Here is a 14,828-nt window from a genome sequence, read left to right as displayed (position 1 = left end):
AGAGAACATACATTCTCTAAATGTTTATAGAGCAAATACAAATTCAGTCATGTATTTGGCCACAAAAACAACTCTTACAAATTTAAGTCAAAAAATAGTAAAATAGGCAAAGGATATGAATAGACAATTTAGAGAAATAGGCTATCCAGATAGCCAATAGGTTCATGAAAAGATGTCAAATTTATAGTAAGTAGAGAAATGCAAATTAAAGTAATAATGTACCACTTTTCACACCTAAGATTTTCCAACATTCAAGAGTAGGTAGACTTTTTTTTTTTTCAACGTTTATTTTTATTTTGGGGACAGAGAGAGACAGAGCATGAACGGGGGAGGGGCAGAGAGAGAGGGAGACACAGAATCGGAAACAGGCTCCAGGCTCTGAGCCATCAGCCCAGAGCCCGACGCGGGGCTCGAACTCACGGACCGCGAGATCGTGACCTGGCTGAAGTCGGATGCTTAACCGACTGTGCCACCCAGGCGCCCCAAGAGTAGGTAGACTTTTAAAGCAGTGGTGAGTGAAAAACTAGATAAATCTATGACAAATACCACATATATAAATTAGAAATGCAAGCATGTTAAAAGGACACATACATCAAAAGGGTACATACTAGACATTAGATTCCTGGATAATGGAGGATGTGATTGGGAAATGGAGATAATGGAAATGAAAAATTAAGTAAAATAAACCTATTGCCTGAGGGATGTAGAGAAATAGGGTAGATACAATAAACATGAAGTGTTACAGACTTTCTAGAAAACAATCTGACAGCATATGTTAACATGTCCTAGAAGCAGTGGAATATCATATATAGGAGAATGACTAAATAAATGACTAAATAAATCATCCACACTGTGAAATGTTATATAGCCATGAAAGGAGCATTAGAACTATACTTGATGCTTTGAAGAATTTTGTAAGATATTATTGAGTTAAAGAGGGTATAGAAAAGAGTACACAGGGGCGCCTGGGTGGCGCAGTCGGTTAAGCGTCCGACTTCAGCCAGGTCACGATCTCGCGGTCCGTGAGTTCGAGCCCCGCGTCGGGCTCTGGGCTGATGGCTCAGAGCCTGGAGCCTGTTTCCGATTCTGTGTCTCCCTCTCTCTCTGCCCCTCCCCCGTTCATGCTCTGTCTCTCTCTGTCCCAAAAATAAATAAACGTTCAAAAAAAAAAATTAAAAAAAAAAAAAAAAGAAAAGAGTACACAGTGATGCCATTTTAGGAAACAATGATCACCCACCCCCCACAACCCTTTAAATGTGTATGCGTGTATGTTTGTGTGTGTGTATGTGTGTGTGTAAAAGCATAGAAAAAAATAAGAAAGAACATACCCTAGATATTAGTGGGAGGAAGGAAAGGGAAAGGATCAGAGAGGGAAATTCATGAATGTAAAATTATATATATGTGGGGATATTTGTAGTCAGAAATTTAAGTAAGGTTTATATTTATTTGTTTGTTTAAAGTATGAGGTTCTCAGATAGTTGGAATTTCAGGCCACATATGAGATATGTTGGTCATACGGGTCTTGGTTATTGCCTGCTCTGATAACCCTACTCTAGGCATATACAACCCTGGTTGTTATCTCCATGATTTGTACTATTTGTGCAGTCTTCATGGTCATAGTTCTTTCATGATTTCATTACACAAATAATTTTTAAGAAAAATCATGAAAAGTTTGCTGCATGAATAGATAAAACTTGTCAATTAACAGGCCCTAGCTCACTGTTTTTTTTTTTGTTTGTTTTTAATTTTTTTTTTTCAACGTTTATTTATTTTTGGGACAGAGAGAGACAGAGCATGAATGGGGGGGGGGGGGGCAGAGAGGGAGGGAGACCAGAACCGGAAACAGGCTCCAGGCTCTGAGCCATCAGCCCAGAGCCCGACGCGGGGCTCGAACTCACGGACCGCGAGATCGTGACCTGGCTGAAGTCGGACACTTAACCGACTGCGCCACCCAGGCGCCCCGATACTATGTTTATTTAGGAATATGTAACAGAAATGTTAGTAGTATGTCTTAGGAATTAGAGAAAAACTTAGGACTTAGGAAAAACTTTTTTTGACATTTAAAATGCATTTTAGTAAATGAGGTATGCTGAGAAAAAAAATGTGAGGGAAGAGCCCCTGGTCCACAACTGAGTACACGCTAGGCTTTTAAATCTTACCAAGCTTATGTTGCAAATATTTATATTAAATGTACACCCTATTTATGAAAGGACTAAGTGCTAACAAACAGCATCAAATATTAGGAATCAGTATAGGTACCATGTAATTTACTATATTGTTTTGTATTTCAGATGCCTTTGGTGCTTCATGAAGAATATTTCCAGATATATCACAGACATTAAGCCTTTGCCTCCAAACATAAAAGACAGACTGATTAAAATAATGAGTACCCAGGGGCAGATAACAGATTCAAATATAAGTGAGGTAAGAGTATGTATATTTGTAAAGCAAGCATATTATATTTTACTATTTAGATATGGTTTCAGATTTTTAGAGCAATGGCATATAGTAGGTTAGTAATAATGGTTTTTTTTAGGTTTAGTAATAATTTCAAAATATAATAAAACATTGGGGTTCTTTTTATCTCTGCATATAACCAAATGTTTATGTGTAATAGTTACTTAAAAATCTTCTCCCACCATTCTTTCATCTGCTTCCCTTGTCTTCATCATACCAGCACCCTTGATCTCTACATTTTTTAAAAGTTTTAAGCTTTTTGAACTATTATAGCTCAATAAGGCTGGAAAAAATTAAAATGCAGGGTGAATACACAAATGGCAAAAAAAAAAAAAAAACCCACAGTAAGAAATATATGTTCTATTATGCCTCTGGTACACAAACCACATTTACACGTAACATACTGTGTGCAGTACACTTGAATATTTTCTATTTTGTTCTATTATGTCTTATTTCAATTTACAAAAATGTTGATCAGAGTCCACTAAGTTGGTTTTATCCACTCATGGCTAACAATCAGCAGTTAAAAGCCACTCCTCTAAACTCATTCTTCTGGATACCTCCCTCCTGCTAACTAATACTCACTCTCCCTCCTTACAGCTAAGCTAAAATTGGCTATTCTATAAGGCAATAAGTATAGTAAAGGCCTCCAACCCGATTTGAAATCCTAGCTTTGCCACTCTCTAACATTGAGCGTCAGTGCCCTTAACTATAAAATGGGTTTGCAGCCATCATCACTGTCTTCAGAGACTCTAGTCTAGACTAGACTAGTCTACTATAGAAACTCTGGTTCTAACTACCAACTGCTGACTTTAGTACACATTCTGCCCAAAGCCCGGAATCAGAAGGGAACAAACTGTGGTGATAGCACTCCAGCACATAACTGTCCCTGTGACCTCTCTTTGTAATTGCGCTTACATGTGCCATTAGTGTTTCTTTTAACAGCCTGAGGTACCTGTAATGCTTTGATTTCTTCATGTTAGCTTGCTCTGGAACGTAGACATTTTAGTGTTGCAGTCTGCTTGACTCAATGGAGGTAGAATAATAACCCCAGGTTCTTACTGCCAGTGGTTCTGTGGATATATATAGTTGTGTATGGCTCATAGAAGAAACATTATGAAACTACAGAAAATTGATGCTTTTCCTCCTTTCCCCAATATCCCCATTTTGTTCTAACCCTTTAGCTTATATTGGAGTGGCTTAAATGTTCATTTTATGACAATCCTTAATATTCATTTAAACTTCATTTTACCTGAATAGGAAAGGGCTAAGGGGTGAATGAGATAGAGAAAAAACAGAAGTATGCTTTCTTTAGTGCTCTCTCTCAAATCCCTGTCCTATAAAATGGAGTCCTGCTTATGAAATTATTCAAAAAGCCAGATCTAACATCTGTTGCAAAGTTGAATGCATCATTGGATGGCTCTTTTTGAAATATTTCCTAAATCTTTTTATAGTTAGATGGAGGAGGCCTTTCTAAACATGACACCAAAGTTAGAAACCAAGAAGAAAACTATTGATGGATTTGATTACATAATAATATGAAATTTCTTACTGCAAGAAGAAAAAAAAAGAAACAAAGTCAAGTAACAAACTAGGAAAAATATTTGCAATACACATGTAATTCTATAGGTTTGTTATCTTGATAACAAACCAATAAGAAAAATCAAAACAAATACTAAAACAGAAGAATCAGGAAATACTCAAAGGAAAAAATATAAATTACTATCAGTGTATAAAAGTATATTTAACCTCATTAGTAATAAAAGTCACAGTTTGTCTTTCAGTTTGGCATTGCCAGAGACTTAAAAAATAATAATACCCAGTGTTGACAATAGTGTGGGCAACAGTCACTTTTGTCTCCTGTTGGTGGGAGTGTAAATTTATAAAAACCTTTTAGGAGGACAGTGTGGCATTAACTATCAGAAGTCCTAAAAATGTACTTACTGTGGACTCAAAAATTTTAGTCCTAGTATTTTTTCCAGTTTTATTGAGATATGATTGACATATAACATTGTGTAGGTTTACAGCCTACAACATAATGTGATGATTTGATACATTTACACATTGCAAAATGATTACCACAATAGGGTTATTTAGCATCTGCATTTACCGTTTACTTCTGACATGAATCCCAAGAAATAATAATCAGGAAAGTGCACAGGTATGCTCATCATAATACTATTTATCATAATAGTTGACAGTTACATATAACACATAAGTGAGACACCTTTATTTGTCACAAAATATTCTACCAATTTTAATAAAGAGGGTATTGAGGCGCATACACACACACACACACACACACACACACACACACACACAAACCAGAATTGGATCACACTCAAAGGGTTCAAACTCAGGCAGTCTGCCTCCAGAGGACATGTTCTTAATCACTATACTATATTGCCTCCTAACTCAACCTAAATGTTCAACTGAAGTGTTTGTCAGTGTAGGATGCATTTAATACATTATGGTGCATTCATAAAATGGAATCGTATGCAACCACAATAAGTTGTTTTTGTAAAAAGTGCTCATCTTATATATAATCTGATCCCATTTTTCTTCAAAGTTGTTTTTTTTTTTTTTTTTTTTAAGTCAAAAAACACCAAAACTAAAATGCTTTTCTCTGGGCATTGGTATGATGGGTAATTTTAGTTATACTGGATAAAATCATAGCCTTTGGAATTGGAAAGACCTGGTTTTCAATCTTAGCTCTGCTTCTTTTTTGCTGTGTACTTTGTGTTACTATTTAAGCTCTGGATGCCTCAGTTCCCTCCTTTATAATATGGTAATGACGAATCTCTCAGGAGTGTTTATGTGTTTGAGAAAGAGAGAATACTAAATGGCATCATGTATATAATGTACTTAGTACTCTTCTTATTTTTATAATTTGTCTATATTGTCTAAATCTTTTCAGTAATAATACATTACTTTTACATTCAGAAAAGTAAAGTTAGTTCTACTTTGGAAAAAATAAAGTAAAAAGAACGCCCAAGAAAAGAGCTCAAAACCCTTTGAAATTGATTTGCTATATTTGTTGCTTTCAAGTAAACATTCAGAAATACTAGGTCTGCTTGTACTAGCTCCCAATAAGAATGAAGGAGGTAAATGTTGTAGATAAGTAATATTCATATCCTATAACCATTCAGTGTCTAAGTGATTAAAGACTCATACCTGCTGAGCAGAGGCATGTAGCCAGGATCTCTAATAATAGTCAAGATCTACTGAAAAAAGATAAGCACGTGCCACCACCTCGATCCTGCTTCTCAGGTCCCAGCAAAGATTTTGGGGATGCTAGAAGCTGCACCTCCAGTTAGAAGTGGGCTTGTATTTTTCCTGCCTTACATATGTGTCTCCACACAGATATGTCTTTGTATTCTTTGCTACATTTTCCATCCACCATTTATCTGATGGGACCACCAAAACACTGAATATGGAATAAACATTTATATTCATAGGAAAAATTAATTTTTAAATCATGTATTTTTTATAGATTTTACATCCTGAAGTCCAAACTCTAGATCTACGGAGCTGTGATATTTCAGATACTGCTCTCCTGCACCTGTGCAACTGCAGAAAGCTGAAGAAATTAAATTTAAGTTCCTCAAAAGAAAACAGAATTTCCATAACTTCAAAAGGTATGTTTGTTAACACTGAATACATTGGTAGACTACTATTCCTCATCTAGTATAATTTTGGAACAAAGAACGGGAAGGAGGGGTAGTAAATATGTCAAAAGTGAGTATGAAGATATCAAAGAAACAGAAACTGTATTTATCAATAAAAATATTCAAACTAAGGGGTGCCTGGGTGGTTCAGTCTGTTATATGTCTGACTTCAGCTCGGGTCATGATCTCATGGCTCATGGATTCAAGCCCCATGTCGGGCTCTGTGTTGGCAGCTTGGGGTCTGGACCTTGCTTCAGATTCTGTGTCTCCCTTGCTCTCTGCCCCTCCCCAACTCAAGTATATATATATATATATATATATATATATATATATATATACACACTCTCTCTCTCACACACACTCTCTCTCTCTCTCTCAAAAATAAATAAACATTAAAAAAAATGTTTAATATTCAAACCAAGCTAAAGAATCCAAATTAGAGTTCCTGCTTATAACCTTTGCTGAAAGTTAAGAATACACTAAGTCACTACTTGCAATTTAAACATATTTAAAATAAACATGGATATTTGTTTGGATGTCTGTATTTGAAATATTTTTCCTGGTATTATAGAATAAGAAACGACCAGTTCATACTTTAAGGCTTTCTTGATGCAAAATTACAACAGAAAGTTAAATCATCATCAGAGTAAGCTTACTAAGTACTCTGCTATCAGTCTGTACAATGCATAGTTTATTTTTTGTTTTTATGTCTTTTGATTAAAAAAATTTTTTATTGGAGTAGGATTGACATACAATGTTACAATAGTTTCAGTGGTACAAACTTAGTGATTAGACAAGCCTGTACATTATGCAAAGCTCACCACAAGTGTTGCTTCCCTCTGTCACCATGCAAGACCATTACAATACCATCAACTATATTCCCTACGCTGTACCTTTCATCCCCTGCAATGCATAGTTTTTAATAGCCAGTCAGACTGCATTTTTCAGTGTCACTATTGCATGAATTACAGAGTTTTTGCCCTTTTTTTCTATCAATATAGAATTTTAACCTTTCCCTTCAATATAAGAAAGAGAGACTATCGATGGATGAATGGATAAAGAAGATGTGGTAGGGGGAAGGGGCATTAAGGAATCTATTCCTGAAATCATTGTTGCACTATATGCTAACTAACTTGGATGTAAATTTTAAAAATAAATTAAATTAAAAAAAAAAAGAGGGACTAATTTGTCTAGCTAGGTTTCTAGAAAGTTTTGTGAGTAGTTGGCTATATTTTGCAGTCATCTTGGTTAGCAAGTTAGGCTACCTATAATATTACAAAGAAGCTTAAGTTTTTTAAATGTTTACACAAATAGTAACTCACTAAAAAGAACTTTCATGCTGGACACTGATAAATAAAATAAAAGTTCTTTTGGGGGGTAAAAAAAATAAAAAATCGAAGTTCTTAAGATACAGAGAACAGTAAAAATGACCTACATATGAATTTACCATCTTCCCTTTTGTGTATTTTGCTCATAAAGCTATCTTTTAACACTGTTGTAATGTGTGTGCATGATTAAAGGGCCCAGGATTCCCAAAGTACTCTCTTATTTATGTGGCTCATTATCATGTACCAGTCTCCAATGTGCATTTATATCAGTTTAATTGGATTTAAGAGTCAAAGGGGGAAGAGAGAGTGCAGAAACATATGTATGATTCCTAAGGATAGCAATGAAAACTATTACCTAAGACATTGGGGCAATTTAACTTTTGATTTCCCTTCAGAGTCCACAAGAAAATTAACTTTATTACTTTAAAACTTTTGTTTTAACAAAAAGACTTATCTACTATTCAGTTGCCTAATTTGGTTCTGAATAACTTTTGGCTGTTTCCTAAAGGCAAATCTACTTGTCAACAATAAAGCCTTGCCATTCATTACAGATATTCTGAATGATATACTACAGACTATGTAGAGAATTTCTGAAACTTTCCAAAAGAGTTTTAATAATGGCAGCATCACTGGAAAATAAGTATATCCTCACAGACGGACTACTTTGCAAAAGGCTAACATACAGTTGGATACATCAATACTGGTGACTGCTAAAATGAAAATCAGTCACGTTTCTCATATATATGCATATGTAGCTCATTGATACATAATTATGTTTCCCCTCAGGAATAAAAGCAGTGGCTTCCTCCTGTTCATACCTGCATGAAGCTTCTTTGAAAAGATGCTGCAATCTCACTGATGAAGGAGTCCTTGCTCTTGCACGTAACTGCCGGCTACTAAAGATAATTGATTTAGGTGGCTGTTTAGGTATTACTGATGTGTCCTTACATGCATTAGGAGAAAACTGCCCATTTTTGCAGTGTGTTGATTTCTCAGCTACGCAGGTAAATGAAATACAGACTTACTATATAGAGACTGTATGTGTTTGCCCAGTGAACTTCCATGACTCATCAGAAGAGCATAATTAATTCTTTTGGTTGTTGTTGAATTTGTTGACTACCTCATGCTTCACTGTTTATATAATTGCAATATAATTTGGCACATTTCCCTCAATTATTTTAAGTAAGGGTGAAAAAGATAAGTGTGGCTAAAACACATGTTTGCTAAATGGGAGGCGATAAAACTATACATAAATGATTAATAATATTTAGAAAATTTTAGTTCCATCTTTCCCATTTGTGTGCTGTGTTGCTTTTTCTCTTTGCTTAGGTGTCAGATGATGGGGTGGTTGCGCTTGTTAATGGACCTTGTGCCAAGAAATTAGAGGTAATTTTTAAATATCTATGAAGTTGGTGCTGACTAAATTCTTTATATTATCATCAGAAATTATTTTTTGAATGTAGCAAACAACCAATGCCTTATAAATTAGGTGTTTCCATGGCATTATTTTGATTGGGTTTGCTTTGGGTTTTTGCCTCCACCTCTTTATTTCCAGAGTGAAGAAAAACAGTAAAGTTAGATAAAGCATGCTTCAAATAAAAACCCATTCTGCTTCTAACAAAAGGTCTTATTTTCCATAAGTTTTAGTTTCTAACACATTTAAGGATAATCTTATTATGGGTAAAGATTATGAAAGTTTATCAGTGTAAAAATTACATTCTTTAGAATCTTCATTGCCAGGACTACTTAGTCCCTTACTATTCTATTTTCTTAATATACATGAAGGGATTCAGAATATGCCAGTCACATAAAACTTATTTTGAGCTAAAGATGTTTGAAAATCAACAGATGCAGGCGCCTGGGTGGCTTAGTCAGTTAAGCATCCGGCTCTAGATTTCGGTTCAGGTTGTGATCTCATGGTTAGTGAGTTCGAGCCTCACATCAGGCTCTGTGCTCGCAGTGTGGAGCCTGCTTGTGATTCTCTCTCTCTCTCTCTCTCTCTCTAACCCTCCCCAGCTTGCTCTCTCACTTTCTCTCAAAGTAAATAAACTTTAAAAAAATCTACAGATGCAAAAAGAGGCTTTGTCTGAAGCACATACACACACATACACACACACCCCATCTGCCTAAAAACAGAGACTTCCAAAAGCACTCAACTGCCTCGAACCCCTTTCAAGGAAGACTACCCAATACCAGGAAGATTGCTTCCATCACTGGAGGAATCAAATGAGAAATTACATAAACAAACATTGTCACAAGACTGTCATACCTCCTTTACTCTCTAAAGGCCCATTTTGTTTTCCCTAAAAGTCATCTGTTTTTCTCTAAGTGTCCTATCTCCCCCTCCCTTTCTCCTGTTAAGATGATATATAAACTCAAAATCATAGCCATTTCTTTGAGCCACTTTCTTTGTGAGCTAGTGTGTGAATAAACTTTGTCTTTTCTCTTGCTAGTCTGTCTTTGTCAGTTTAATTCACAAGCTCCCAAAGATAGAACATAATAGAATAGAGAAAAAGTTTTCCTCCCCAACAGCTGCATTGTACAGCTATTTAAAAAGATCCTAAATTAGTGTGCAGCCCTTCCATTCAGTGACTGATGTGGCACCTATAACCTGTTTCTAAATATATTAAGAAGCCTTTTATCCCAGGATTTTGGTTTCTGCCTTTCCCAGTTTATATTGGGGTTTTTTAAGTCTTATTTAATATAGATGTGCTTTATATTAATAAGCCACATCAAATGTTTTTTGGAAGTAAACAGGCTGTAAATGAATTATAAATGTTAATACTATCATAATAGAATAGCAGTGCCATGTTTTTGCCCAAATATTTCTCCTTGAGTTATTGCCCTGAGATAATTTTTTTGTTTTTATATCTGCATGCTGCTTGTATGTATGTGTATTTGCATGTGTATGTGTATATATACATACATATAGCATATATATTTTTACAAATCCTTTGATTAACAAATTACCGTATTTCTTATACCAAGTTCCAACATTCCAAATTGCATCCTAACTGTAGGGGTAATAAACTCTGCCATAACGTTTACTGTTTGAAATACTAACATTTGTTGAGCACTTACTATATATTACATACTGTTGCCTTATATTCATTAGGTTATCTAATTCTTACAACAACATTATCCTATACTCATCATAATTTTTTTTAAGTTTAGAGAGAGAGAGCATGAGCAGGGGAGGGGATAGAGGGGGGCGGGGAGGGAGAGAGAGAGGGAGAGAGAGAGAATCTCAGTCAGGCTCTACACTCAGCACAAAGCCTGATGCAGAGCTTGATCCCATGACCCTGGGATCATGACCTGAGCCACAATCAAGAGTCAACACTCAACCAACTGAGCTACCCAGGAGCCCCCATCATCATTTTTAATAAAGTTCCCAAACAGTTAACACAGTTTACCATTCCCAAATAAAACTACCAGGAAATTAGATGTTATGCAGTGATAGGAAACATACCGGCATATTTACTTCAGTGTTACAAAACTAGGAGCACCAACCTAAGCAGACTTAGGAAGAGATTCAGGAACCAATAAGTGTTGGCAATTATACTGCCATATCGTTCAATTTTTCATATTTTCAATCTTACAAATCTTAGTTCTTTAAGTGCCAAAATATTTCAATGGAAATATTTCTAAACTTTATTAGAAGTTGGGTCACCTGGGTGGCTCAGTCGGTTAAGCCTCTGACTTCAGCTCAGGTCATAATCTCACGGTTCAAGCCTCACATTGGTCTCTGTGCTGACAGCTCAGAGCCTCGAACCCACTTCAGATTCTGGGTCTCCCTCTCTCTCTGCCTCACCCCGACTCACACTCTGTCTCTATCTATCTCTTAAGAATGAATAAACATTAAAAAAAATTTTTTAAAGAAGGGGTACCTGGGTGGCTTAGTCGGTTAAGCATCCAACTTTGGCTCAGGTCATGATCTTGCAGTTCATGAGTTCGAGCTCTGAGTCGGGCTCTGTACTGACAGCTCAGAGCCTGGAGCCTGCTTCGGATTCTGTGTCTCCCTCTCTCTCTGTTCCTCCCCTGCTCATGCTCTGTCTCTCTCTCTCTCTCTCTCTCTCTCTCTCTTTCTCTCTCTCTCAAAAATAAACATTAAAAAAAATTTTTTTTTAATTTTTTTAAAGAACTTCAAGTCCTTCTTTAAAGTAAATATACTTTGACTTTTGTCTGATAGCATCTAGTATTTTTGTGACCACAATTTCTGGCTCATTGAAACACAAACTTTTTCATCTTTTTTACTGATTTTTCTCTTGTGGGCAATATATATTCCTACCTTTTATCACATGCTCTGTTTTAATCTCTTGCTTTTTATATGTTCTCTTCCTGGAAATTATATTATCAATGTTACTGAATTGTTTATAACTTGAAAATAAATTTGGGGATGCCTGGGTGGCTCAGTCAGTTGGGCATCCATCCTGCCCTTGATTTCAGCTCAGGTCATGATCTCATGGTTTGTGGGATTGAGCCCAGCATTGGGCTGTGGGCTGATAGCATGGCACCTTCTTGGGATTCTCTTTCTCCCTCTCTCTCTGCCTCTCTCCTGCTCATGCTCACTCTCTCTCTCTCTCTCTTAAAATAAATAAATAAGCTTTAAAAAAGAAAGAAAGACAGGAAATTTGATTAAAACTCTAAGGACTTCAGGTACCTGGCTGGCTCAGTCTGCAGAGTATGCAACTCTTGATCTCAGTGTTATGAGTTCAAGCCCCACATTGGGAATAGAGCTTACTTAATTAAAAGAGAAAGAAAGAAAGAAAGAAAGAAAGAAAGAAAGAAAGAAAGAAAGAAAGAAAGAAAGAAAGAAAGAAAGAAAGAAAGAAAGAAAGAAAGGAAGGAAGGAAGGAAGGAAGGAAGGAAGGAAGGAAGGAAGGAAGGAAAGAAAAAAGAAAGAAAGAAAGAAAGAAAGAAAGAAAGAAAGAAAGAAAGAAAGAAAGAAAGAAAAAAGTCTAACAACCTTTCCTAAAGACTCAGAAACAGTTATACAAACTTATGTGACAACATTTATTGAATGTCATGATTGTTTTTGAAATTTCTGTTGATTTAAGTTCCCAGTGGGCAGAGACCATTTTGTTCATCATTTTATCATCATTTTATCCCTATGTATTACTGCAGTTCCAGGCACATGATAGTACTTCAATAAATGTTATCATATTAACTTTATATTACAGTCATTTTGTAAGTTTCTACAGTCTTCATGGTTAAAAGTTTTTTTCCTGTAAAATTTCATTTTTTCAACAATTATTTATTAAGCACTTGCTATGTTCTAGGCATTGGTATATCAGAGAACAAAATCTGTTCATACAATGTATCATTCCTTACTTTAATCATTTTTTCTGTTATTGGTAATCCAGATTATTTCCAGTTTTTAACTGTTAGAAATAGTCATATGTTGGGGCTTACAAATTTTTTCTTCCATTGCTGTAACAAACTCCAAAAAATGGAATCAGTGGGTCAATAGGTATGGATATTTTAATGCTCCTAAATTCATATTGTAAGATTGTTTCCTATAAAGGTTATGTTGTGAATTCACAATTTTGCCAAGACCCCAGTTTGCACAATGAATCTTTTTTTTTTTTAAATGCCTTAATATATTTTAAATGGTACCTGGGTGAAGCGCTATTCCTTCCATCTGTTCTCAAATTGTATTTCTTTGTCCGTATCCTTTGCCAATTTATATCATAGGCTACCTTTGCCAGTTTATAACAGAAAATGCTTTTTTCCTCAATTTTATGAGTTTTCGGTATATGCAGGTTTCCTTTACTTACAAGATATGATTGATTATAATATGCACACCAACTTAATATCAACTTTTTGGAAGGAAAAAATATTAATGCCATAAATAAATGTGTCAACCATTATATAACCTTACTTCCAAAATTCTTTTTTTTAAGTTTGTTTGTTTGTTTGTTTGTTTAGAAAGAGAGACAGCATGAGTGAGGGAGGGGCAAAGAGAGACAGAGGGAGAGAGAGAATCCCAAGCAGGCTCTGCACTGTCAGCGCAGAGCCCAATGCGGGGCTCAAACTCACAAACTGTGAGATCATGACCTGAGCGGAAATCCAGAGTCAGGCAGTCATCGACTGAGCCACCAGGGTGCCCCCTTACTTCCAAAATTCTTAAAATATTTTTTGCTGTGGTCAAATATACACAATGCAAACTTTACCATATTAACCATTTTTAGTGTACAATTCAGTGGAATTAAGCACATTCACATTATTGTGCTGCCAACACCACTATCCATTCCCAGATATTTTTCCTCATCCTACACTGAAACTCGTTACCCATTAAAACAGTAATTCCCCATTACCCCTTACGCCCAGCCTCTAACTATCTCTATTCTACTTTCTGTCTCGATGAATTGCCTATTCCTGATAACTCATATATAAGTGGATCATACAATATGTGTCCTTTTGTGTCTGACTTATTTCATTTAGCACAATGTTTGCAAGGTTTATCTCTGTTGTTGCACATATCAGAATTTCGTTCCTTTTAAGACTGAATAATATTTCATTGTAGATATATGGTATATTCATATATATATGCAGAAACATGTGCATGCTTATATATGAATGTGTTTATATATGTATGCTTATGGGTGTGTATATATAAGTACATAAACATTTCGTTTATCCATTCACCTATCAATATTTGTTTCTACCTTTTCACTATTGTGAATACTGCTGCTATGAGCATAGGTATACAAAAATATGTTCGAGTCTTTGCTTTCAATTCTTTGGGCATTTACCTAGAAGTGAAATAGCTGGATTATATGGTAATGCTATGTTTAATTTTTTTAAGGAACTGTCATACTATTTTCATAGTGGCTGTACTATTTTATATTCCCACCACCAATGCAGAAGGATTCCAAATTAAAACATCAAACAAGGGGTATATAATATTTCAAACATATGAAAAAGTATAGAAAGTAATATAACATAAACCTGTGGACCAAACACTTGAATTTTAACATTTTCTTTTTTTTTAATTTATTTATTTATTTTGAAAGAGAGAGCATGAGCAGGGGAGGGGCAGAGAGAGAGGGAGAGGAGAATCCCAAGCAGGCTTCATGCTGTCAGCACAGAGCCTGACGTGGGGATCGATCCCATGAACCATGAGATCATCACCTGGGCTAAAATCAAGAGCTGGATGCTTAACTGACTAAGCCACCCAGACACTCCTTGAATTTTAACATTTTCTGCACTTACTTCAGTTCCTTGTTAAACATTATATGTTACCTGTAAAGTTCCCATGACATTCATTCTCCCTTTCTTCCTGCAGAAGTAACCACTATTCTAAAGATGCCTGTGTATTTATCCTTGTGTGTTTGCATACTTTATCTATATATGGATAGAAACATATAGATAT

General features: G+C 35.6%; 1 protein-coding gene across 2 annotated transcripts in view; it reads left to right on the top strand.

The window, feature by feature from the left end:
* Positions 1–14,828, top strand: part of AMN1 (antagonist of mitotic exit network 1 homolog) — a 58,167-nt gene that overhangs the window by 21,244 nt on the left and 22,095 nt on the right. For both annotated transcript variants that reach the window (XM_045465372.1, XM_045465373.1), the window contains 4 exons: positions 2,292–2,424; positions 5,951–6,095; positions 8,240–8,457; positions 8,783–8,839. In XM_045465372.1, coding sequence (XP_045321328.1) covers positions 2,292–2,424; positions 5,951–6,095; positions 8,240–8,457; positions 8,783–8,839 — 553 coding nt within the window. The remainder of the gene's footprint in view (positions 1–2,291; positions 2,425–5,950; positions 6,096–8,239; positions 8,458–8,782; positions 8,840–14,828) is intronic.

The sequence above is a fragment of the Leopardus geoffroyi genome, chromosome B4, assembly GCF_018350155.1.
Source record: "Leopardus geoffroyi isolate Oge1 chromosome B4, O.geoffroyi_Oge1_pat1.0, whole genome shotgun sequence".
In the NCBI taxonomy this organism is placed as follows: Eukaryota; Metazoa; Chordata; class Mammalia; order Carnivora; family Felidae; genus Leopardus; species Leopardus geoffroyi.
This window is presented reverse-complemented; position numbering and strand designations above follow the sequence as displayed.